This window comes from Phyllopteryx taeniolatus, chromosome 9 (genome assembly GCF_024500385.1).
Source record: "Phyllopteryx taeniolatus isolate TA_2022b chromosome 9, UOR_Ptae_1.2, whole genome shotgun sequence".
NCBI lineage: Eukaryota > Metazoa > Chordata > Actinopteri > Syngnathiformes > Syngnathidae > Phyllopteryx > Phyllopteryx taeniolatus.
In genome coordinates, this window is record NC_084510.1 from 16002966 (window position 1) to 16030913 (window position 27948).

The 27948-nt window shown below is 38.8% G+C and overlaps 1 protein-coding gene across 12 annotated transcripts; it reads right to left on the minus strand.

The window, feature by feature from the left end:
* Positions 1 to 61: 61 nt before the first annotated feature.
* LOC133483498 (engulfment and cell motility protein 2) lies at positions 62 to 27934 on the minus strand. Of its 12 annotated transcripts, none has more exons than XM_061784833.1 (23): positions 27837 to 27934; positions 24440 to 24494; positions 23967 to 24064; positions 23065 to 23105; positions 21622 to 21694; positions 21492 to 21542; positions 20870 to 21039; positions 20586 to 20685; positions 20056 to 20207; positions 19549 to 19627; positions 18336 to 18371; positions 18007 to 18057; positions 16617 to 16739; positions 13419 to 13538; positions 13213 to 13317; positions 13021 to 13129; positions 12793 to 12929; positions 8344 to 8507; positions 8090 to 8202; positions 7889 to 7996; positions 3995 to 4077; positions 3516 to 3593; positions 62 to 2646 (listed from the first exon to the last, which is right to left on the minus strand). In XM_061784833.1, exons 3-23 carry the CDS (start codon positions 24042 to 24044, stop codon positions 2446 to 2448), a joined length of 2172 nt encoding a protein of 723 aa, XP_061640817.1. In that variant the 5' UTR covers positions 24045 to 24064; positions 24440 to 24494; positions 27837 to 27934; the 3' UTR covers positions 62 to 2445. The 12 variants fall into 12 exon arrangements, 10 of the variants coding, with proteins under 10 accessions (XP_061640817.1, XP_061640818.1, XP_061640820.1 ...); XM_061784834.1 differs by lacking the exon at positions 27837 to 27934 and adding an exon at positions 27440 to 27580; XM_061784836.1 differs by lacking the exon at positions 27837 to 27934 and adding an exon at positions 27404 to 27423.
* Positions 27935 to 27948: the final 14 nt, after the last annotated feature.

Consider the following 27948-nt stretch of genomic DNA (forward strand, 5'->3'; position numbering starts at 1 on the left):
GGTTAAAATAACCCTGACATTTAAACGTAACAAGGTTAAAGATACAGGTCCAGACAAGTAGTTTCTGGGTACTTTGTATTTATTCACACAAAACATTATACATTTTCTCCAATGAAGGCAACACAATACCATATATACACAGATTTACTGCATATGTATACCATATTTAGATTTTAGTTTTTTTTTTTTTTTTGCTGTTGTATTTATCAATTAACAACATCTCATTCAATACTATTACAAGCAAGTGGAGAAAAGTACCAGATGCAAGTCATACTGTTAGCATATCTAATGCAAAAACCCGTCAGTCACTGCAGTTAATGCTGTATGCTAAATTCAGTTGGAATTCTCTGATAGCAGCTTCTTAACTGTAAAAAATATGAAACTATTACATCCATTAGTAGTTTAAAACAGACATTTTTCACAGATACCATCAATAGTACTAGGATTTGTAATACCCTCTAGCCAGAAAAGACACAACTGACATCATCTTTGTCTGGTAAAGTTCCTATTCTAATACTAAAATAAAATACAAATACAAGTACAAAAAAAAAAAAGCAAAGATAACATTTGAAAACATGGTCAAATGATGGTCTGAAATGTTTTGTGGCATTCAGGTTGATGCAGCATGGTAAATAAAAAATAAAAAACATAGCATGCTGAAAACAGCGTTATGCAAAGTCATGTTGTTACCATTCTCCTCACAGTGTACAATCATTTACAAAAATATAATTCTATTCAGCATTAACAAATGACATCATTAACATGATTCGTACTACAGTAGATTCAACATTGACAGGTTTTTAAAAGATGACAAAAACATTTTTAAACAAATGACACAGCAGGGTTAGTACCATAATGGCCACTGTATTACAAAGACGAAACGTGTCGTACTCTAATTGTCCTTATTATCCCAGATCAAACTGGTAAACTAACCGAAATGACATAGAAAAAGGTCATTCCATATATTGCAATGCTTTCTTAAAAATCTCCTGTTCAACCCTCAGAGGCAATGTTAAAAAATGGTTATCAATAAACAATAGCAAACAAATCTAAGACTGAACACATTTCCAAGCGACCCAATAAGGAGACATTTTCAAAATCCAATCAATACATTTCTAATCATTGCCACATTTGTAATCAGATTTTTAATTTTAAGTACAGTGTGCACCTATGAAAATACATGTATACATAGTAGTGTATTACATGTTTTGGATTCTAAATCGGCCTTCTTGTGACTGCTAATGGAAAAAAATAGTACAGAATAATATTATTCTAAATATTTTCCTACAAATATATTACTGTATTGTAGTTGGCACCTCTGCTTCACAGTTGAGAGGTTCTGTGGCCTTCCTATATGGAGTTTGCATTACACAAACGCGCACACACACGCACGGACACACAAACAAGCACAATGTGAAGCGTACTAGGTACAGATGACATGTATGAATCATATAGTCACAAATAAGAAATGTACAAAAAGAAAAAAAAGATAGTACAGCGGAACCTCCATGGTCGAATGCCTCAAAAGTTGTTCAATTTAGTCCAACGAAAATTTATCAGTAAATCTTATGAGACTTCAGTTCAATGAATATTTTGAAAATAAAACCAAGGGCTCAATTTTCAGGACTATCGCAAATCCAGCGCTGCGCTTGGCATAACTCTTGTGAGTAGTCGGGCTAGACCCGGTTTAGGTAATTCCGTGGACCAGCGTACCCCGAGCAGCTTAAACGTAGAACATCTGCGCTGGTGTGGACATTATCACGGCAGACTTCAATACTGTACAATCAAAGTGGCTTCTCTCGTTCCATTTAAAAGCGGCGCAGTAGTCACGCATGGAGACGTCTCTTTATGTGGAAGAGGACGCAGTGATCCGTCCCTGACTGGCGCATTGAACGTTAGCGGGTACCTTTATTAAATACAGAATGAGCTGGTGAAAACTGCTGGTGACTAAAATACGTGTGCCTTGACCTCATGTATCTATATTTCCTCCCACGATCATTTGTACAAATACCGAAAAACCGCGAGCAATTGACCCCCCAAAAAAGGTTTATAATTGCCTATAGATGCCACAAGATTTGTGGCAAAGTAATACTTTTAATGATTTGATCTGGGGTGAGTTTTTCACTGTATAATGGCGGACTGGTTAAAAAAAAAATGTTGGATAAGTGAACCGCAACTATACAGGGATCACTGTACTTTATTTTAGTTTTATTATTCAGTGGGTAATGCTAATGAAAACATTGCCTGTACAGTTAATAAAGGTGTTATGATAGTGACATTTTGAGCCTGGAAAACACTTTTAAAATCAGGACAACGATGAATTATTTTCGCCTTTGGAGGTTCCAGGGTAGCCTTTTTTTTTAATCACACACACCGCATGATTTGTTAGAATAGAGAGAGTGCACATTCTTGACCATTGCTAATTTGCTTTACAATCAAGACATCTCAGCTGTAGTTGTAAGTGAAATTATAAGAGCTTGGCTCCTTCGGAACAGGGGGCGGGGCCTCTGGGATTGTGATGTTCTCAAGGTCCAGGAGGCGGAGCTTCATCTCCATGCTGATGAGTGTGTCCAGGTCACTGCGTGTCAGATCACTGCTCATCTCTCTGCCCAGCAGCGCGCAAAGGCCATCCGTCCAGACGCAATACTGGTGGTCCACAAACACACGGACAGACCGGAGATGATTGCAAGAAGCACAGGTCACAAGAGAGTGTGACGTTCGAAGTATGTGCCACAACAAGGCAGATCACCGCAAGTCCTATTTTCTACTTTTTGGGAATAAAACATCCACATAGAATTTTAAAATGGTCGAGAATCCCATTACCCCAGTCAGCATGCATTCTTCCAATGCATTGCGACTCATGTTTCCTGCACAGCGTGACTTTTCTGTCACTGGCCGCCTTTTAGTCACTGTTCATTCATTCATTGGGTAATGTACGTGTCAGTAATTATAGCGATGTCACTTAATATATGTACTAGATGTGAGTTATTACTGTCAGCTTCCTGGCAGAAGTGGTTACAGCGACACCACTTGGCCAAACTACACTGTCGCTGAAGACGCGGCAAAAGATTTGAAGATGATTTTGGAACTTATATAGTTGTAAGCAAACTTGTTAATCAACAGCAAAAATATTATTGTATCTATAACTACTTTATATACTGCATTATATGGCTTTGGACAAATACATCTCTAAAAGTGTACAGTATATTTTGTACCCCAAATCAAATCAATTACAATTCAAAGTCATTGCCATTTGTCAAGTTTGACATTTCCTGGACAAAGACATTTAGTTATTTATTGTTTTTAGGGCCAAACACTGAATAGCATAAGATTATTTTAGCAAAAAGCATTTTCTGGAAGTAGAAAATAGTAAAAAACAAAAGGAGGACAGAAAGTGAAATATTTATTCAAAATTCTTTTTTCATCATCTAGTGAAAAAAATTCTAATTAGAAGTAGCCTTCATTAATTATGGAACACAAGGGTATAATCACTGATGTGGTCTTTGTCAGCCTACCTCATATTTGTTGGGCGCAACAAAGTTTAGCGTCTCATCCGGATCATAAAGGACAGAGAAGGCCAATTCCAGCACCTCCTGAGACAAGACCAATTCAGACAGTGAAATCCAGTACATAATAAATAAATGCATTCCCTGAGATCACTAATGAGCACTGAGGCTTCAGATTTAAATCAGGCAGTAGGGTGACAAATGAAGCTAAATTAATCTTTGACTTCAGCTAACTCAAACATCCTTGGTTAGACATCCAGAGTGTTCTTGCTTTGGTAAAGTTTGTAGATTAGTGGAAATGTGTTCCTGTTAGAGACCTAACTTGGCCACATTGTACTATATACAGTATTTGTGAAAATAAATGGGGTTCTTGCTTTGGCTTAGGTAAAATAATCATTGAACTATTGAGGAGTGTTTTCGGGGTGATTGGGGCTAAATTTTTTTCCAGCTCATATTCAGACTGGACTGACTTACTTTCGAGTACTTACCTTGTTTTGCTTGAGAGCACTTTTCTCCTTCATATGAGGACAGTCCTTCCCAGTCACTACAGATTTGATGTCAGACACAGGAACTAAAAAGAAAATAAATCAAACAGGCATAAGGTTTTCATTGTCCAAATGTAATGTTCACCAATACAGTCATCCACAATAGTTGTGAAATTAGGTTGATGTACACATAATGAAACATTCTTAAATGCTGTACATATATTTTATACTGTATGCCTTTTGTCCACATGGAAAACTGCATTGTAGTACATTGAAAATTGACAGTTGATTGTTTCATTAGATATACACCATGGACCACAAGTCGACCAATTTGTAGTTTAACTAAAATATATATAACACACTATAGAAAAACATGAAACAGTCTTAATTTGACCAAGACGATCCTACCATGAATAGCATGTAGCCATAAGCATGATGGCTTATGAAACGAAAATGAGCACAAACCATTTTACTACAACCAAAAAAATTTGCTTTTTACAACCAAAATTATTTTACGTAAACATTACTGACTGACCGAACAACCACAAAGCTCCCTGTGGACAGATACAGTGATGTGAAGAAGTACAGACCCTTTCCAAAAAAATAGAATACCATGGAGTTTATTTATTTCCATAATTCCATTCAAAAAGTTAAACTTTCATAGATTATAGATTCAGGGCCCAGAATTTAAACCATTTCAAGTATTTATTTGTTTATTTTTACATAATTTGGGCTACCATCTTATAAAACCCACAAAATCATGAATTCAAAAAATTTGAATACTGTGGGGGGTGGGGGGGGGAAAATCAGCCCAAATTTTGCAGGTCATAAATATTTTAACTGAGTGTCACACACTAATCACCTCCTAAACTCAACGGTTTTCCCAGGTGTCATTAAATTGCTTCAGTTTGGTTCAATTGTCTCAGTTGGGTTCAATATGGGGAAGACTGCAGACTTGACAACTGGCCAGAAGACCATCATTGATACCCTCCATAGGATTTGTAAGTCACAAAAGTTCATAGTTAAGGAGGCTAGCTGTTCGCAGAGTGCTGTGTCCAAGCATATCAATGGAAGGACAAAATGTGGCAGGAGAAGATGCACCAGCAAAAGAGATGACCGTGGGCTTCAGCGGATTATCAAACAGAAAATTTAAGAATCTAGCAGCGATCCAGAAAGAGTGGACTGAGGCATGAGTTACAGCTTCAAAAAACACCACATTCAGATGCATCAGGGAGATGTGCTACAACTGTCGGGTTCCTTGTATCAAGCCACTTCTGAGCCTGAGTGTCTCAACTGGGCCAAGGAGAAGGACTGGACTGTTGACAAGTGGTCTGAGGTCCTCTTTTCCGATGAAAGTAAAGTGTGCCTTTCATTCAGGAATCAAGGTCCAAGGGTTTGGAGGAAGACGGGTGAAGAACAGAACCCAAGCGGCTTGAGGTCCAGTGTGAAATCAGTCAGTCAAATCAGTCACATTTGTGGTGCAATGTCCAGTGCAGGTGTTGGTAAACTCTGCTTTCTTAAATCCAAGGTCACCGCAACAGTCTACCAGAAGGTTTTAGAGGACTTCATGATTCCTTCTGCTGAGGATCTGTATGGAGATGGAGATCTCATCTCCCAGCAGGACCTGCCCCCTGCCCATACCGCCAGAAGCACCAAAACCTGGTTTGATGCCCATGCCATCACAGTGCTTGACTGGCCAGCCAACTCGCCGGATCTAAACCCCATTGAGAATCTATGGTGTATTATCAAGAGGAAAATGAGGGGTAACAGACCTACAAACAAAGAAAAACTGATAGCAAGCATCAAGGAAATCTGGGCTTCCATAACTCCCAGGCAATGCCACAGGCGGATTGCCTCAATGCCACGGCGCATCGAAGCAGTGATTAAAGAGAAGGGATTCCCAACCAAGTATTGAAGAGTAACATATCGCTTGAAAGTACCATATTTTGATTGATTTAATGTGACCCTAATTTCGTTCTTTTTTTCTACAAATACTGAGAAGTAAATGGTAATTTCTTCACAGTATTCAAATTTTTTTAATTCCTAATTTTGTGGGTTTTACGAGCTGGAAGCCCAAATTATATAAAAATAAACAAATCAATACTTGACATTGTTTAAATTGTGGGCCCTTAATCTATAATCTATGAAAGTTTAACTTTTTGAATGGAATTATGGAAATAAATACTTTTCCATATTAACATTTTTTGGAAAGGATCTGTATTGGCCCCATTCTCAAATTCTTCTTTTTTTTCCACATAGTTTCCCCACTTCAATGTTCAAGATCAGTAAACAAATGTAAATATCAGACAAAGATAACCCAAGTAAACACAAAATGCAGTTTTTAAATGGTGATTTTATTTATTAACGAAAAAAAGTTCAAAGCTACCTGGCCTTGTTGAAAAAGTAATTGTTCCTAAACTTCGTAACTGGTTGGGCCACCGTCAGCAGCAGCAACAACTGAACTCAACTGTTTCATGTGACTGGCAATGAGTCTTTCACATCTCTGTGGCGATATTTTGGCTCACTCTTCCTTGCAGAATTGTTTTAATTCAGCAACACTAGTGGGTCAAGTCTGGACATTGACGAGGCCACTCCAAAATCTTAATTTTTATTTTTTTAAGCCATATAGAAGCCAACTTGCTGGTGTGTTTTGAATCGTTGTCCTGTTGCAAAACCCTAGGGCACTTCATCTTGAGGTCACAAGCTGATGGCCAAATATTCTCCTTCAGGATTTTCTGGTAAAGAGCAGAATTCATGGTTCCATCAATCACATTAAGTTGTCCAGGTCCTGAATAGGCAGAGCAGCCCCAGACCATCACGCTAACACCACCAAGTTAGACTGTTGGTATGATGATCTTTTTCTGAAATTCTGTGTTACATTTACAACAGATGTAATGAGAAACAAACATGCCAAAAAGTTCAACTTCGTCTATCAGTCCATAGAATACTTTTCCAAAACTCTTGGTCTTCATTCAGATGTTTGTTTTTTGCAAAAGTAACAAAAGAGTTTGTTCTTTTTGGTCACCAGTGGTTTTCGCCTAGGAACTCTACCATGGATGTAATTTTTGCCCAGTCTCTTCCTTATTGTTGAGTCATGAACACTGACCTTAACAGAGGTAAGGGAGGCCTGCAGTTCTTTAGACGACATCCTGGGTTCCTTTGTGACATCCTGTGTTCTAGGGGAAATTTTGGGATGCCGGCCACTCATCGGGAAAATTCACCACTGTTCCATGTTTTCTCCATTTGAGGATAATGGCTCTCATCATGGTTCACTGGAGTCCTAAAGTTTTAGAAATTGCTTTTGATATCTCTCAATCTGGAAAGGGTTACAATTACTTTATTTCTCATCTGTTCTTGAACTTCTTTGGATTGAAGCATTTTGTTGCAGCTTTTTTAGATCTTTTGACCGACTTCATTTTGTCAGACAGGTTCTATTTAGGTGGGTTCTTGATTGCACAGGTCTGGAGGTAATCAGGCTTGGGTGTGGTCAGTAAAAACAAACTCAGCTTTCCCAAAAATGTGATTAGCCACAGTTAAATAATGATTAATTAATCATTTTGAACAGTTTTTTTCCCTTAATACATAAAATCACCATTTTATGTTTCGTTGGGTTAGCTTTGCCTGATGTTTGAATTTGTTTAATGACCTTAAACAAATTGAGGAAACTGCAAAAAAAATATGAATTTCAGAAGGTGGCAAATACTTTTTCATACAACAATCACTATAAAAGTTCATCTTTTGAATTCCCTCTTCTTCTGCGATATGCGTTTGCCTGTCTGCCTGTCACGTCACAAGAAGGAAAATATTAGTTTTTTTTAAAAAGACTTCGGTAAATGGCAACACAATTTTGCCCACTTAAAGAAAATATATTCCGTAAAAAGAAAAGAAGACCCTTACTCTTGTCGCTGAGCATCTCAAAAGGCACTTCACCCTGAGGTGATTCGTCCAAGTCCCCATAATGCAGTACTTTGTGGTTGAGAGAGAGTCTGCAGAACCAAAATTTCTCTGCAACACAAGCAGAAATGCTTAGCTCAACAGAGTGAACAGAAGCCACGCTAATTGTGTAAAATAAGCAAAGTGATTGTATTGATGTGGTACCTTGCCTTCGGCGGTTGCCTACTTTTCGGAAACAGCTGCCCTCGCACAGCCGATTGAGTCGTTGCTGCTTAATGAGCTCCAGAATCTCAGGCTGGATTCTCTCTCGCAGCTCACTACCTCACATACATGGAATAGGTGACACAAACGAGGCATTTTGGATGAGACATTACACAGAAGATTAGCTTTGGAGAAAGATCAAGAAGTACTGTAAGTGAAATTAGTTAACTAGAAAGGTTGGTTGATGTGACACTGACATGATGGGAGGAGACTGAAAGTCATCCTGGCTCATTCTCTCAGACTGTCGTAGTCTCAGTATCTCTGAGTAGCTGAGACCTCGTAGCTTGTTCTTTAGCTGGTCTAAAGACGAGGGCTTCATGGCCAGAGCCCTGGTGATCTGCTCTCGGACCACATGCATCACCTGGTTTGAATACACATAGCCCGCCCTGATAATTTGCATTTTTTAATGAAGAATCAGTCACAAAGTCTTTTTCTCATTCAAAAACTAATTCTGTCAGAAAACAACACTCTCCATTCTCAAGTCATTTATATTTAATATGTACTCAGGACAAACGACCATAGCTAATGTTTTACCAATAGATTGCAGCATTAACATTTTGGTTAATCTGGAGGAAGCGCTCTGAACTACCGTCAGCAGCATTAGGAATTTAGCTGTCGTGGAATATTAATTGAAGCAAAAGCCTTTTATCCCCCTACTTTTGTGGGATTTTTACATAGTGCCACACACACATATAGCACAGGCAGTAAACAATATTAAGAAGTATATACACTTGTTGACTTTCACGCAGAGTGATGGAAATGTGATAAAATACGACTCTCACCATGAGAAAACATGAGGAAAGGGAGTTACTTGTCTTTCAGAATAGTAAGAGTGTTTGTAACATTTCATGTACAAATCATTTCAGTTGATGCAGTGCAAGTCCTGCAAAATTCAACCACAATAAAATACATATTACATTAATGTCTTCTTTTAGTGTCAATCAACACGGAGTATTGTTGTCTTTTAAAAAGCAGACCTTTTGATATAGCTTTGGGATTTATTCACATTGTACCAAATGAAATGTCTTGAGTGATTTGAAATATGTGCTAAAATAATAACATAACATTTAAGAAACCCTACTTTCTGACTGTTTCAAAATGTTTTTAATTTGTCAACGATTCATAGAACACACTAAAAGCGGTCCTAAATGTTTTACCTCATGCAACAATAGCAACATTTTACAAAAAGAAGATAAAAGTCAAGCTACAATGACTGGAAATCAACTATCATATCTTTATTATTGTAATGTACATTGTTCCTGCACCAGAGGGTTTTCCATTATTTCAGTGGAAGGGAAACATTTTCAAATGAAATATAATATTTTGGGAAAAAAATGCGCCTTCTTCATTTTCAGAGGAGATAAAAGATTACGGTTATAAGCATGGGTACATATAGCTATTTTGGTCTTGTTCTCAGGGGTGAACATGGGCTTGTTGTTTTGAGAGAAACACGTGAATCATCTCACACATACTTGAAACATGAAATAGAAAATTAATACAATCAAGTACAACTAAATAAATTAGTATCCATCTTTCAAATGAAATGAGTTTCAAGCAGAGAAGCAAATTAAATCGCAGCATTTTAATGTGAATTGTTCAGAGTGAGACAAACGCAATACTGTATACCCCGTAATTTCTTGTGTATAATGTGCATTTGCCCCCCCAAAAAATGTCAAAAATCGATGGTGCGCATTATACATCGGTATAGGAGAAAATGGGGGGGAAAGTTTCACATTTTATAAATGTATGCCGCCATTTAGAGGTTATGAAAAAGCAGTACACGCTCATTTCACTATGCCACCGCCACCTCGAGGTTATGAGACAGGTGTACACTTTCATTCTAATATGCCAGCGTCACCTAGAGGCTATGTAAAAGGTGTAGCCTACTTTCATTACAATATGACAGGGGTAGATATGAATGCATAATATGCACAGTTGTGCTCATAAGTTTACATACCCTGGCAGAATTTGTGAAATATTCTTTTTTTTTTTTTTTTTTTTTTTTATAAATACGACTGATGACCGAACAACAACCATCATTAATTTCTTTATGGTTATCTTTTTTTTTTTTTTTTTTTGATGACAATGCTTTTCTGAAACGCTTGACAGTTTAATTTGAATCCCATCAAAATAAAACTAAATGTATTTCACCTGGCCCTTTGTGTTTTCTTGAAAGAATTGTACCCATCTTACAAATTCTGCCCGGATAATCAAACATATGAGCAAAACTGTGTGTTTTCTCATTTACTACAACCGCAATTCCAATGAAGTTGGGACGTCGTGTTAAACATAAATAAAAACAGAATACAATGATTTGCAAATCATGTTCAACCTATATTTAATTGAATACACTACAAAGACTTAATAAGATATTTAATGTTCAAACTGATAAACTTTATTGTTTTTATCAAATAATCATTAACTTAGAATTTTATGGCTGCAACATGTTTCAAAAAAGCTGGGACAGGTGGCAAAAAAGACTGAGAAAGTTGAGGAATGCTCATCAAACACCTGTTTGGAACATCCCACAGGTAAACAGGCTAATTGGGAACAGGTGGGTGCCATGATTGGGTAAAAAAGGAGCTTCCCTGAATTGCTCAATCACAAACAAAGATGGAGCGAGGTTCACCTCTTTGTGAACAAGTGCGTGAGAAAACAGTCGAACAGTTTAAGGACAATGTTCCTCAACGTACAATTGCGAGGAATTTAGGAATTTCATCATCTACGGTCCATAATATCATCAAAAGGTTCAGAGAATCTGGAGAAATCACTGCATGTCAGCGGCAAGGCCGAAAACCAACATTGAATGCCGTGACCTTCGATCCCTCAGGGGGCACTGCATCAAAAACCGACATCAATGTGTAAAGGATATCACCATATGGGCTCAGGAACACTTCAGAAAACCAATGTCAGTAAATACAGTTCGGCGCTACATCCGTAAGTGCAACTTGAAACTCTACTGTGCAAGCAAAAGCCATTTATCAACAACACCCAGAAACGCCACCGGCTTCTCTGTACCCAAGCTCATCTAAGATGGACTGATGCAAAGTGGAAAAGTGTTCTGTGGTCCAACGAGTCCACATTTCAAATTGTTTTTGGAAATTGCGGACGTCGTGTCTTCCGGGCCAAAGAGGAAAAGAACCATCCAGACTGTTATGGACGTAAAGTTCAAAAGCCAGCATCTGTGATGGTATGTCACAATGCAATGTCTTTTTCATGGACGCCCATGCTTATTTCAGCAAGACAATGCCAAACGACATTCTGCACGGGTTACAACAGCGTGGCTTCGTAGTAAAAGGGTGCAGGTACTAGACTGGCCTGCCTGCAGTCCAGACCTGTCTCCCATTGAAAATGTGTGGCGCATTATGAAGCGTAAGATACAGCAACACAACGTCCCAACTTCATTGGAATTGGGGTTGTAACTAAAAGTAGGGCTGTGAATTACAAAATAAAAGCAGGTAAAATAAAAAGCAAGTAAATAAAAAGTATTATGTGTTCAAATAAAGTGCTTAACTTCAGAATAATTATTTGAAAAACTAACAAAATACAAATAATACTTCATGTTTTGATCATACGGGTAGAAGCAAAAACATGCATTGTAAAAATGCATTATACATAGGTAGAAGGGTTTTCCAGAATTTTGAGGTCAACTTTGGGGGGGTGTATTATACATGGGTGCGCATTATACACAAGAAATTACGGTACATACTGTAAATTCCTCAGTTGTGCAAGTCGTTTTGTATGGAGGTGTGGTGCTGCCACACCAAGAAAAAAAAAAGTTCAGTATCATGTTATGTGATCAATTTCACCTTTTAATGTGAAACGTTTTATGTTATAACATGGTAACGTTCACGTTATAACCTGATAAAGTTCATGTTTTCATGTGATAAATCTCACATTAAAAAATGACAAATTTTAATATTTCGATGTGATAAGTTCCATGTTGTAACGTGATAAATTTCACCTTTTAACTTGAAAAGTTATCAAGCTATAAATTGATGAGTTTCATTTTCGCATTCGGTAATACAAAACGAATCAATTCCTTCCAGTTCAGGTCACTGGTGGTGGTCAGCCCTATGAAGATACAAATCGTATGTGTGCCTTCTTTTTGTGTCTTATAAATCAAAGTTACTAGCTGCTTAAATATGCTGCTCTTCTATAATACTGTAGAAAAATAAATAAATAAGGCCAAAAGTTTAAAAAGATTTAAGATTAAAAAAGAAGACACACATACCTTCAAATGGCTTCAGCAGTGACCTGAACCAAAGGAAATTTCTTGGTTTTAAAGCCGAATGTGGATGTCAAATTTATCATGTTTTAATGTGATAACTTATCACATTAAATCATTAACTATATCATGTGAAAATGTAAAAAATTGTCATAACATGATACTGAACTTTGGTTTTTATATGGCAGCAATACGCTTCTGTAGTTTTGCATCCCTTTTTAAGTAAAAGCTTAGTAACTGGACAATTTTCTAAATGTGCACCCTGTTTTTCTCCTAAATTTGCCATAGGTGACTTGTAATTACAGAATTTATAAAGGGACCTATCATTGGCCATGAGCCACACATGATCTGTCGATAAGATTGTAGATTTATACATTTAAGAGGCATGGCACCCACTGATAGTAAAGACCTGACTGACCTTATTAAAGTCCTCAGAGGTGGCCCTCATCTCCTTCCAGGTTTTATTGAGCAGCTGGATGCAAATGCAAAAGAACTCCTCCCATGCTCGGTCATGAGTGAAGAACATAGGATGGTAGTCGTTGCAGCCCTCATTAGCTTGTGAAACAACAACAAAATTTGTGAGGCATGACTTTTCCCCAAAAATTACCTGATTATGTCAGTTCCCACTACATTCTACTACACTTACGCAATTCTCCAACTTGTAGTATCTCACAGAGTATCCGAGTCAGGTCGATGGCACACCGGCCAAAGGGACATTCATGCTTATCCTCACGACTACTGTTCTCCAGAACAATCTATCATAAGTACGAAGGCATATTACTTAAGATCTGTTCACATCTGTGAACTAAGCAAAATCCTGCCACAAGTCAAAACATACCCGGATGTATGTGTCCTGGTGGACCTTGGCCAGGTACAACATGTTGTCCAAAGCCAGCATCCCCGGGGGAGTCTGAGTGAAGTCCATAGCAGGGTTCACATGGTTCTACATTTGAAAGAGAAATATAAACAAACTTAAAAAAAATTCTTCTGTTGTCATTAATATTTTATTACAAATGTAACTTCTGTTTTTCAGAGACAACTTACTGTGAAACCTAGCATCTTATAATCCTTGGCATACAATGCCTTTCTTTTTTCTGTACCAGTGGGGTCATTTTCTCCATCAAAGGCAATCCTCCGCAGCTCGAAAATCACGTCTCTTTGAGTCTGCGTCACAAGAACCAGCACATTTAGAGTGTAAAGGCAAGTGGGTAACTTTTCATTCCAATGTACTCAGTTAAATTAAAATGATCAGTAACCCCTAGGCTACAGTCTGCATTAAAGCCCTCAAAACTGCCCTAACCCACAATCTAATCTATGCAATCAGTCATCCAGTTTTAAACTTTTTGCAGACTATTCACATTTTTCACCCAATGTACTGTACATTTAAATACAATTGTCTCCCATTGAAAATGTGTGGCGCATTACGAAGCGTAAAATACGATAATGGACTGTTGAACAGCTGAAGCTGTACATCAAGCAAGAATGGGTAAGAATTCCGCCTACAATGCTTCAACAATTAGTGTCCTCAGTTCCCAAACGTTTATTGAATGTTGTTAAAAGAAAAGGTGATGTAACACAGTGGTAAACATGACCCTGTCCCAGCTTTTTTGGAACGCGTTGCATCCATAACATTCTAAGTTAATGATTATTTGCTAAAAACAAAGTTTATCCAGCCATAACCTTCTAAGTTAATGATTATTTGCTAAAAACAATAAAGTTTATCAGTTTGAACATTAAATATCTTGTCTTTGTAGTGTATTCAATTAAATATAGGTCGAACATGATTTGCAAATCATTGTATTCTGTTTTTATTTATGTTTAACACAAGGTCCCAACTTCATTGGAATTGGGGTTGTATTATAATTGAGGTTTATTAAGAATCAGACTTGATCACTCGAACAGAACAAAGTTTCTAGAAGGCAGAGAGAAACAAGGACAAAAGACAAAGCAATAATTGTAAACAGGATGAGAGAAGTAAATCATTACATTATCTACCACATTGAAACATTAAATATGAGTGTTGCATGGAGCTGTAGTGCTACACCCTGTGAAGGAAGGACAGGACAAGATGGAACAGGACACGGACAGGAGAAGAAGCATGCAGGACAAGGGTCGTGAACCCGGCTGTACAACTGAAGTGTGGTGGGATTAATTATGTAAATTATAAAAATGTCTACAGGATCAGAGTATAAGTGAGGGGATACACAAGCGATATGCATATTCATGAGTTATTTGTCGCAGTAAGTGCGTGACGCCACAGCCAGTGAAAGAGTCCTAGGGGTGTGTGTCTGCGGATACATGCAAGTGAATTGATACCATTTTACATGCACATAAACCTAAATGTCTTCAGTATTCAACAAAAAGAAAAGGAATTGACCTTGGCATTACAATACTTTTGGAGGGGACTTTATATGGGGCCCTAGGCTCCAGCCTGTGCATTAGTTCAGCCCAGGAAGCACTAAACAGAACAAACCTCAAATTAAGGGGTCTCGCATCGTTATTTGCAAGTCAAAATTTGCATTTTGCGCCTCATAAAAAGCTAAATTGCGAATCATAGATTGTTCGCTGTGCTCAATGTACCCACAGACGTGACAACACAAAGTGAAGCGAAGCTTGATTGCTGGCGCGGGAAGGGCAAAGCTGAATTGATAAGAAAAATGCAAGAACAAAAGATGGAAAAGGCGAATGTGTGGTAGTATTTCGTAGTGAAATGCAAGGCGAGCACCCGTGACGTGTAAGGTTGCAACACGGACCTTTCTCTCCGCCGAAGACGCCGAGTGTGACGGGACAAACCCTTTATCCCCCGACATATGATGGCTCGTTTATAGTGTGTTCATCCGGGGTTCAGCCTTCATACTCGGCGTCTTTGTTTATCATAAACACTGTATTTGGCAACCGATTCAGTGCTACCGCTAGTCATGTTTACATAGCAGCTGGTGAGTGCTTAAGGTGCATTCAAGGACACTGCGTAAATGGGAGTGAATATGTATATGTATGAATTTTGTAATACAGTACATAATTGTAAAAATTAATACCTAGGAAAATTATTTGTATCCGAATGCTTTAGTTAAAACACTGTAGGTTCACACTGTCATGAAATGGAATTTATTTTGTTTTGCAATATAAGGATTGGTCAGCTCAAATATTTTAAGAAGAATCATCATCTTTTATTATCATGAACCTGCATGGATGTACACGATATTTGTTCTCTGCATTTAACCCATCACAGTGAACACATACACATGTTAGTGGAACACACTGGAGCAGGGGGCAGCTGAAGATTTTGTTAATCTAGTCAGCCAGAACTGCAAGGAATGCAAAGTTATCAATGTCCTTTCACCATCGTTCCTGTCATACTGTGTTGCGTTTTTGTTTGCACATTAAGGACTACAGTCCTGTTTTTGTTTTAATTCCTCATTTTAAAAAAAGACCAAGCAACAAGTTTTTTCTCATGTTTTTGAGATTGTAGGGTGAACGCTGCATGTGGCTAGTAGTGTGGAACATGGGAGAAATGAAATGCCAGTATTTTGAGGGTAACAACCAGTCAGCAACATATTGAGAGAGAAAAAAAGGACTATGAACTAGTTTTTAGAACAGTTAACTTAGTTAAAAAATTTTAATTATGAACTATGAATTGAAGTAGTTCATTTCGGAACGGTGAACTCAACTTTTTTTTAACGAGTTCACATAAAAAAAAGAACTTTCCCAACACTGACGTTGATTACATATAGCGGGCTCAAAGGTTTTGCTCAGTGTAGTCACTGTGTGACATACGGCCAATATACTACCATCTAATCTGTAAGTGAGTTCACTTTGAGTCATGTCAGGTGGTCAGAGAGCAATAACAAAATAATAATGGGTTATGTACCCAAACAGAAGAGGGTTTCTGAGGATACTTGAGTACTAAAATATTTGATAGCTGCAGTCCTACATTCAATTCTCCCATTATAATATATATTTTTTTATTGTTTAATGAACCCCCTGGTCTGGGTACCTGTGTGATAAACCTGCAAAAAAATTGCTCCTCAAAATTACAAAGTTGCTTCCTCAAATGAAGAAATTATTAGCAAAACTACTCCTCAAAGAAAACAAATATTTCGAGTCTTGCCATAGCACGAATGCATACCCAAATAAAAAAATATGCTCAGTGTATTCTCTAACTGAATCTTTGTTCACACCTTTCCTGGATTTGACTGTGTTGCATAAGATAAAAAACAGAAACATCATTCTTTTCATTTTTACCTGGTCATTAGGATCCATTTTGGTCATCATTCGTTCCTCCAAAAGATTAAAGGTCAACACTTGCAGCACATACAGCTGATGTGCCATCTCTGCTTTGATTGGTCGATTTCCTCTTATGACGTGCTGGAGGGAAAAACAGGTAGAGCCACATGGGTAGTTCCACAATGTGCTGATGTAGAAAGGAGGAGACCCAGCTGTTACGATGGACAGTGAAAATGGATGACTTTAACTGTGAGGAATTTTTGTTAGATGGCAGTTTTAAGTCACTTTCAGTATTTTATTATTGGCCCAATTTTAGCTGTCTTCAAGTCTGAAAGTGATCATTTTAAATCACATTTACTGTGGTTCTATTGTTAATGTTGAAGTGTTTTTATTAGTGACCATTCTAGTCATGCTTGAGCAGAAACCTTTTTTTTTTTTTTTTTTTTTTTTTTTTTTACATAGAATTGTCCAATGTGTCTTGAGATTAAGATTCATTATAACATGCATGGTAGGTTAATTGACAACTCTAAATTGCCCGTAGGTGTGAATGTGAGTACGAATGGTTGTTTCTTTGTATGGGCCCTGCGATTGGCTGGCAACCAGTTCAGGGTGTACCCCGCCTCCTGCCCGATGATAGCTGGGATAGGCTTCAGCATGCCCGCGACCCTAGTGAGGAGAAGCGGCTCAGAAAATGGATGGATAGACAGATAGATATTCATACAACTGAGTGGTTTAGGCCACCTTCCGAGTGAATAATTATTGGATTAGGATGTGTCATTATTTTTGTCCATATAGTGTAATTTAGGTCTGACTACACTCCCATAGATACATGAAAAAACATGCTATTTGGACTTAGATCAAATTAGGATACAGATACTGCTATGGTCCAACAGTAATAAGTGGGTCACAGTCTTGCAGGATTTAATTCCAGCGAGCTCACAATGCTGTAACTGCTCCAGGAAATAACACTGCACTGTCTTCCTCATTTGCAGACAGCTCAGGGAACCATTTCCACACAAGATGGTGCCAAAAGGAATCATTCTGTGTAGAGTTTTTTTCTGCTTCATGGACTTCATGCCATATATCACATTTGCTGGGTCTGCTTCAACACACTTGACGTTACTCAATCTTTCCACTGGCTGAGCAGCTGGTCTGGAGCACGGAGGATTCAAGCCTCAGCTGGGAGAACACTTTTTAAGCGGGCTGAATTGTAATATTTGGATTTACAAAGATGTTTCGTATTTTCATACAACAGCAGTCATTTCAAGCACCACTTAAGACTGGGATTATATACTTTGAAAGACAGCATTGATCTGCAGTCTTTGACCTCATCTCAGTAGAATATACACATACATAGCCATTCTATTTGGTAGATGAGAATCTGTGTTAGAATGTGGCGATTACTCACATTAAGAATGATGGATCGTAGGTGCTTCTGGGCCAAAGTGCTTGCCATTTCCTGTGAGCAATAAGACATCCAACAGAAAAATGTTTCATAAGGAAAGATTCATTCAGCACAGGAAAGAAAAACAATCATGAGGTTTCCTCTAGTTTTGCCTCTCATCACACCTACTACTGCAAAATCACAATTTGATCTAAGATGGATCTGTGTGCAGCACAGGCAAGCTGATGCTCTGCCCGCATTGGCATGGATAGTGCAGCAGCTTTTAAAAAATGAAATGGGAGAGCGTGAAGGCCTGTGGGGTGGAGAGGATGATGATGCTGTTCTGTACTCACAGTGAGGTGCTGCTCCAGCGGGTTAGCGTACACCTCCTACAGGATCAATGGAGGAGGACGAGGAGGTGGATGTGCAATGGTGAAAATAAAAAGTGCACACATGGACCATGAGATACAGGAATACATTACTGACATAGCAGGCACATAAACAATGAACAACACAGCACAATTACAATATTCTAGTAAGAATAGTATGTATATAATACAGGGTGTCCAAAAAGTCACCCTAAACTTCCTTTTTTCAATTTTGTTTTGGGTATCATTCAGAAAGATGTGAGGCCAAGAGCTTCACATCTTAGGCTTTGCAGTTTTTGTAAGCATATAATTCATTCACTTGCCCATAGCACTCTGATTGACATTGAAAAATTACCGCCTACGAGACTTTCTTTCCCCTACTGGAAGCCAGCGCCAGTTTGAGAAGATTTATGCCAGTCATACTGTTCCAGTGCTTAGTACAGTTTACCCTATCCAAGTTTCTTGAAACAGCATATGTTAAGGCCTCTTACTTCCAAGACTGATGAAAACACCTGATGAAAACACCTGAAGTTGGTATAGGTAAAGCTTTATCTGTTTCCAAACTATATGCTCCAGTGCAGCCCTCTCGGTAGACTTTCCCTGGCTTTGCACGAACGACTGCTATAGGAGTCATGTGTTTTCATCAGTGGACTCGTTGGTGCAGTGTGACAGCCATGAAGCTTCTTGAACCGGCGCTGAACTGCAGTCTGGGACAGGAAAACGTCTTACCAGGTGGTATTTTGCAACACTGCTCCAATGTCAATTGGTGAGCCAGGGGCAAGGGAATGATGTGCTTACAAAAGCTACAAAGTCTAGTTGTCAAATCCTGATGGCCTCACGTCTGTCTAAATGATACATGGAACAAAATAGAAAAAAGGAAGTGTATAGTGACTTTTAGGACTCCTGTATAAACAAGAACTGGCTATCCATTTCTCTTGGGACCTGTTAACATCAAGCAAACAAGTGCAAAGAACACACGTTCCAAGTTAAAATGACTCAATTCGCCTCCCAGTGGTCAAGGACCGCAGAAGACAATCGTTTAGTAGTTCTAAAATGTCCTCTAGTTTGACTTGATCTAATACTCCTCATCTAATTGGGGAAAAAAACCTAGCAACTACTTTGTACAGGCAGGGGCGGTTTCTGATATGGGTGAAATGGGCAGCCGCCCATGACGGCATTCTGTGGGGGGCATTCTGACCTGTCGTCTATCCTCAGGTGCCTTCAGGAAAAGAGCATTGATGAGTGCGATGGCATAGGTCTGAATCTCTTGGTTTGACCTGCAAGGATATCAAGCAACAGAAGAATCCTGTTAGAAGTATCTTGCTCCACATATCTGACATCAGAACTCCCAAAAATGTAATGCTGAATATGAAACTAAATATACTTTTTAAATTTACCAACTATGACTTATACAGGTGGGTTCATCAAGTGCCTTATTCCATCATAAATCATTCAATCAATATAAATCGTTTTAACTTATATAAAACCACAGAAACTACATTTTCATTTAATTTAACATAGTTTTGGATTTTAAAAAGTTTACTTTCATGGCACTCTTGCTGAATGATTGATGTACTCCCAAAGAGCATTGTTGATGCATTTTTTTAAAACAGCGCCACAAGTCAAACATGAAGCCCACGGCTCTCCATTCCTCTGGCCTCCAAATCAGAGAGCGGAAAGCCCCTGTGCACGTGTGTGTGCTCACACTTGCAGGTGCCCGATGAGCTGTCCCACGGTGATCTCCTGAGCCACTCGGTGGTAGAGGCTGTGGCTGTTGAGGACCATGCTCTCCAGGATGGCCAGAGAGCGCTGCAGGATGGACACATCAACCATGGGCTGGTTCACATAGCCTGCAATCTTTGGGAAGATAAAAGAATGGAAGGAGGGGGAGAGGGCAACTTTTAAAGCTCTGCATTATACGCTGCTTGTGAATCATTATTAAAGCAATGACACTAGGGAGAGTAAAATCCTTGTTAATGATGAAATGTTTCAACAAAAGAGTTATACTTGTTTACTTTGAGAAACTCTCAGGGCCATAGTAAAGCATTCAGAAAACACACAAACATATGCACACACTGAATGAGCTTCATAAAATCAGAGGAGTTGCTAGGCAACCGCACCCACTCGTTTCCGCTGTGTAGGAAGTAAGGAAGGTCAAAGTTAAATCAAAGGGAGCAAATAACAAGGGCTAAAACACCAATATGCAACTGTGAAATGTGGGATGATGTGAGGTACCTGCTTGATGAAGGAGAGCGAGATAAGATCCCAGGATACAATGCCGTGATCCATTAACTCCAGGAATGCAGTGAGAGTGAAGGCCAGCATTTCACCAAAGCTGAAGTAAGAAGAGAACATTCATCCCATTTTCTATAATTTAATCTGCAATTGTTTAAAATTATGTTTAAAAATAAAAATATATTTAATCCCCATATCATAATGTTCCATCATAACAAGGGAGGCATTACTGATGTTTGTAACATCCACATTGCCATGACAAAAGCAAAAACTAAAAATCTCACTGGGTGCCGCTCTCAACTAGGCGGGCCAGCGTCCCAATTCCCTCCATGTTGATAAACTCCGTGGCAAACGTGGGGTCCGCTGACAGCTTGGCCAACTCCTTTAGAGCCTCCAGGCGAGCGTCAATCCCATGGGATTGGATACGCTCCAGGAGCTGACGAGCAGCCCGGCCCTGTCAACCACAAGAAAAAAACCTACATTCAGTGAAAACCACCAATCATGAAGCCGCTTCCATATGAAGTGTAAATAATTGAAGATATTTCAGGCAGAGGTGTAAGAATTTGGTAGGTAGTGGAACAAACTGCTATGCATAATTAGTGAGTACTTCTAAAAAAAAAAAAAAAAAAATTAAAAAAAAATATTTTAATTAAAAAAAATTATAACATCTTGTCTCGGACTTGCAGAGGCAAACATCAGTCCACCATGACGCACTTGGTTGACTGACAAGAAACACTGCAGTGGACACTAAGCTGATTGAACTATACTTGGGAAGTGCGATCACATATTTCAAGTCATAGCAAAATAAAACAGCAAATCTAACTATAATATATATAATATATAACTGTAATGAATAACTATTGTATGATTCTAATCTTAAAGAAAGTACAGTTAAATTTTACTCACGGGAGAAATGGCTAATCGAAGGATGGTCCCGTTCTTTATTTCACTGCGGCTCTAAAGAAAAAGCACAGGTTCAATGCTCAATTCAAATATTAAGATCATAGAATTAGGGGAAGAAAGCAGTGGAGCTCACCTCTTCAGTGATATAAAGCTGTGGACCATCAGCATACCTCAGGGCAAACTGTTCAGAGCCTGACAAAGACCATCTGAAAATTGGGAAATAGCGTTTACTGCTTGGATACCAAATGAACAATCAACATATTATGAGGTGAACATTCACAAAAGGTTGCTACAAGTTGCTCCAGCAACCGTGGGCACACGAGCGGGAAACTTGCGAGACGATGAAGGAGAATTTTTCCGTGGGTGTTCGCAGTTGAGAATTTATTGGTCAGAGTTGTGAAATCAAGGCGGTATATGTACGCTTGAGAGGAGAATGAGTGGGGAAGACATTAAGAATGAATTCATTTGCAAGGTATTAACAGATGTTAGCGGAATTTGTGAACCGTAGAAGCTCTGTCTTATTGCTGTCTTCTTGCATCATAATCCTCAGCACATTCTGTACTGCAAACAAACCACAGTTAAAGTCTTTTCAGAGGACCAAAAAGCTTAACTAAATGTTTTATGAAATGGTGCATTTGTTGAATAGCGAAGCAGTTCACTGTGTTCATGTTAATACTTTGTCCACCTCTTTAAAGCTCTAAAATAGAATAAATGAATAACATCTATTAATATTGTGCATTATTTGCAGAGGGGAAAGAGCCTTAATGTATAAAATAAGAGATGACCTAAATACAATTACATTTACATTTACCTGAAAGTACTGAAAAAACAGCTGCATAAATTGAGTTTATAGGTGATAACATTCATTCCTCCATTTTCCATACCGCTAATCCTCACTAGGGTCGCGGGCGTATTGGAGCCTATCCCAGCTGACTCTGGGCGAGAGGTGTAGTACACCCGGAACTGGTCGCCAGTGGGTACGTAAAGTATTCAGACCCCCTTAAAATTCTTTGCTATATTGCAGCCACTTGCTAAAATCATTTAAGTTCATTTTTTTCCTCATTAATGTGCACACAGCACTCCATATTTACAGAAGAAAATTGCAAAAAAATATTCTGCTGCACTGAAGGTTCCGAAGAGCACAGTGGCCTCCATAATTCTTAAATGGAAGATGTTTGAACCCACACAGCCTGTCAGGCAAATGTACCACTACATCATCTGTGACCCACTTAATAATATCAGTGCATTTTTTCAAATAAAACCTTCTTTTGATCAAATAAAACCAAATATACCTTTTATACATTTTTCAAAAACAAACAACTGGCAGAAAGTGCAACAACACTCAAAGGAGTTCAAACCGCCACCAAGGACCAGCAGTAAATAAAATTGCACACATTCATTCTGCTCACCTCTTGCATGTCTGATATCTGTCATTGGAATTTGTGTATCATTCACTAAGTAATAGTGGATTTTTTTTATAACTGACAACAAACAAAAAGTTATGTTAACACAACTTCCTTGGCTAAAAAGCTAAAAGCTTAATATAGCTAAAATACCAAATGGAGAAGAGACTTACCCATCACAAACTTCACGGATGATTGAAGGCAAAGGTCTTTTCTGCAAACAGAAAAGAAGGTATTAAACCCCTGATTGTTGTCATAGTCTAGAGTTGTGTATGTACTACATTATAATGAGAAAAGAATAGAATGGAATTAGAAGTGAAATGATTAATTGCTTAATCAACAATTAAATGATTATCAAATTAATCAATAATAATTAAATAATTAGACCTTGTTTAACTTAAAATTGTCCAAATCCTGAGAATTTCAGTCTCTCAACAGTAAATACTAATAATTATATTTATCATAATAATAAAGCAGAATGATTATTACTTTGTGTTTCATCAAAATATTACATTTGCAAATATCGTATTTTACTTTGGAAAACAATTGTCAATGTTTTTGCCCATTTTCTGACATGTTAGGGACCAAACTAGTATCATAATAGATTTATGTTTGTGCATTTTCTGCACTGCCAATTTGAAATGTTCTGTTTTTTAATAAAGGGACAGAAATATTTACGTTTTTTTAATCCAATCCATTGATTAATTGAAAAAATAATCAACAGATTAATCGATTATTAAAATAATCGTTAGTTTCAGCCGTAAATAGAATAATGATTTATTTTACACCAAGTCAACAGAAAAGGAGACAGATGACACAAAAATACAGATATAGACATACTGTACATAAAACCTACTGTGTAATAGACATTAAAAACTGAGGTAAGGTATATTAAGAATATGAATAAAAGATAAAACAAGATTGAGTAAAGTAAGTCAAACAACATGGATTGGTTTCTGTTGAATTCAGGATCGAGCGGTCCTATCTTGGTTATCGACATGAGAGGATGCAGCAAGTGCATATGCTGAAAAGAAGGGGAAATTAGGGTGTTTTTAATATTTGAGGATGCACAGACCTGGTCCATCTCTATAAGCTGAGCATTAGCACCTGGCCATTCGATAGCCACCTTTACAATGTCAGCAGGTGGGGGCATGGCTTTCTTTTTGTTGTCACCTGCAGAAAAAAGACGCTCCACACACTTCATTGACATCTAGATTTAGTGCCAGTCTGAAATCATTGCCCACCAACCACAACCCGGCCAAACAAATGTAGCTGTTCACATTGCTAGCTGTATGGGACATGCAACCACTGTAAGGTGCAGGATAAAAGCTGCTCCAATGTACAAGAGAACTTCCATCCATCTATCCATTTTCTGAACCGCTTATCCTCACTAGGGTCGCGGGCGTATTGGAGCCTATCGCAGCTAACTGCGGGCAGGAGGCGAGGCACACCCTGAACTGGTTGCCAGCCAATCGCAGGGCACATTTAAACAAACCGCCACAGCAGAACTTATGTGTTTTTATTCAATCAAAGAGCTACTGTAATTACCTAACAGAGAAGTGTGGATGGGGTCACTCTGTTGCACACCACTTTGTCAGTTCCCCTGTAAACACAACAACAAAAATAATTGTTACCTTATTTAAATCCACTCCGACAAACATCCAACTTGAGGTTCAATCTGTGCTGTTTCACTGAGATAGAATACAAATCATGCACAGCTGCATCACTCAGCCATGTGACCCAAAAGTATCAGCATGGCTTCCTTACTAAAATGCATGTTTCTAAAGATCAATTCACACATATGACAAGTTGTATGTTCTGTAATTATATTGAAAGGAATGTCTGCTTACTATTAAATGTAAACAAACAATTAAAAACCTCAAATATGATAAACTCCAAAGTCATCCACTCAGACAAAATAGTCACCACAACACCAGTGCAATGAATGACATTAATAATGGCTGAGTTCTATTCAAATGAGCCAGTATCAAAGCCTCAGCATTTGTATAATGCAGCACCAACAGGATGGATAGTGGAACAAAGCAACCAGCAGGCAGTCTGTGAGAGATAGGACTTTTTCGTTTTTGGTGAATCCTATAGCATCATCACTGTTTTACTGCTGTGAACTGACTTTGCAGTATATCTCTGCCAGTGAAGCTTTTACAATGCTTGCTAAATATTGCTTGAGGGATTAGGCAGTGGATGTTATTTGGAGGATTTTATGTTAAATGACAGTTCAGACCTGTAAATGCCTCCGAATTTACAAAGAACCGCTGTCATGCATAGAGTCAGACGAGATGTAATTTCAGCAAGCATCAAAGGAAGTCTGGCTGTATGAGGACAACAGTTTGCCATAAATACTTCCTATTGATATAGGTTGTCCACAAAGTTTATTTAATATTTAAGAACTTCATTACAACAGCAAATGAATAGTTTTTTGTTTGGTAATTTTTTTTTATTTAGTTGTCAACTCTTTCCTTTTAACCAACACGGTCTGTGTATCCATAAATATCTTGCGCCTTGCACCAAGTGGAAAATGTGACAGTGGAAGTCTCTCATACTTGTTACCGGTAGGTTTACGAGTCTGAGGCACCTAATTTTCTTTCAATTAACGATGCTACACGTGCCTTTTTGAGGTGTAGGAATATTTAGGGGTTTATTAAGCAGAGCCTATTTCATCAACAAGGTACCTGAAATAAACAGTTGCAATGTGTGATTCAAAACTTTGATAACCACTGAGTACAGCATTGATTCCCAACCATGTGCCGTTAGTGTCGTGAGAGACCATCGGGTGTGCCACGAGAAATTATCCAATTTCACTTACATGATCCAAAAATGATTATGTATTTCATTATTTATTATAAATAATGGATCTTTCTTGATCTACTGTATCTATGACGAATAGTGCCAGGCAGAACAATTAAATGCTCTTCCACTAGATGGCGGAAGGTCCAATTAACCTGTGTATCAACCTGTTGCCATTCGTACAACAGAATAACAGCTTCGTGTTCAACTCTACAGGACCATAATTTACACATAGTAAATCCATTCATCCATCCATCCATATTCTTTTACCAATTATCCTCACAAGGGTCGCGGGAGTGCTGGAGCCTATCCCAGCTATCTTCGGACGAATTGAATTGGTCGCCAGCCAATCGCAGGGCACATATAAACAAACAACCATCCGCACTCACATTCACACCTACGGGCAATTTAGAGTCTTCAATCAACCTACCATGCATGTTTTTTGGATGTGGGAGGAAATCGGAGTGCCCGGAGAAAACCCACGCAGGCACGCGGAGAACATGCAAACTCCCCACAGACGAGGCCGGGATTTGAACCCCGGTCCTCAGAACTGTGTGACAAATGTGCTAACCAGTCGTCCACCGTGCCTCATTAGAATTTCATTCATTCATCTTCCGTTACGCTTATCCTCACTAGAGTCGCGGGCGTGCTGGATCCTTTCCCAGATGTGCTAACAAGTCGGGCACCGTGCCGCCCACACTTAGTAAATGTGTGATTCAATTGAGGCGAATCATTATTACAGTACAGTATATTCTTTTTTGACATTTTTGTTAGGTGGGTTGCCAGGAGATTTTTCTTAAGTAAAATATGTGTCTCAGACAAATAAAGTTTGGGAAACAGAATAGTACATGTAACGAATCTGATTAACATATCGCATCAATTGATTTTGTAAAAATGTTGTTATGAGACTTTGTGTAAACCCTATATTCCCTCATTCTGTCTCACGGGATTAATAAAGTACTGCATATCTATCCATAGTTTTCCTGTGAGACAAATAACAATCGAAATACCATAGCGCCCCAATTCACGTATTTACACAGATGAGTTGAACCCACCACTATTTGTTACCGTCAAACATTTACGTTCATGGTTCTTGGATGCCAACTTTCAAACTTGAAACTTTCTTTCAACTGTTGCACAACACGACAAAGGTAGTCAATGCATGGAGCTGCAGTGTGCAGAAGTGACATGATTTGTCAGCACCAATGGCTTCTGCCTCAGCCAATGCGCTCACAGGTAGCTTAGCAACAACCGCTAACTAGCCTGGTGCCTACGTTTAAGAGAGGGAAAAAAACCTTCAGCTTCTATGACGCCCAATTTCGACATATTCCAAGATCACCACACGCTACAAAATGTTCTGAGGCCATAGTTACCGTGAGGTTTGCAGTTTCATGTTAAACTGACTGACTAAACACAGCGAGTTCGACAGGAAGTATAACTTTAGCCACTTAGCTAGTTGCCCGGCCCCACAGCGCCGCCTACGGTGAGACGACACCTGTGCAGATGATCTCTGTGCTCGCTGAAACGAATGGCAACAAATTCCCGATATGGTGACCTTATTAAAAGGCATTTAAAGACAAGACCCTTTGCTATCAAACCAAATAAAGTGTCCGCTCACGTCTGCTGAGAGATTCTCGGTTGTTGGCTGTGCAGCGCTTTGTAGTCATGCAAGCGTGTGTGACGATGAAGATGTAAAGCTCGCATTACATTAATTAATGAAGAAGCAGAGCTCGAGCCGCAGACCTTGATCACGCCGGAGAGAGAGACGTTGTGAGCGGCTGTGACAGCCAGATGCTGCACCGGATGTAACCTCCAATTATTCAACACCAACCAGTAAAATCGGTTCGAGGAGGTTAGATTAACGTCGCTTCGCTTGGTGAAAAAGGTGAAAGTTGCTCTAAATGGCAAAGTCAGTAGCTGTAAAGCCTAATCAGAAGTGTTGCTTCTCTAACAGCGTGATTCATCCAGCATGCATCCGTCGGCTCCCCCACTGCAGTCACGGAGCGGAATGGCTCTCTTTATCGATGTATCTCTCTCTTCGGTGAGGTGTTTATGCTTCAGGGCTTCACTTTGAGCCCCGAGATGTAACGAATGATGTAAGAGACGGTGTTTGTTCGTGTCGGTGCTCGGTGTTACTCACCCCTTGGCTGTGCCATCGATGATGGTGAGAGCATCCACCTCTCTCTCTCTCTCTCTCCGGTGAAATACATACATCTTATTTAAATAAGCACAGAGGACACAACACGCCTTCT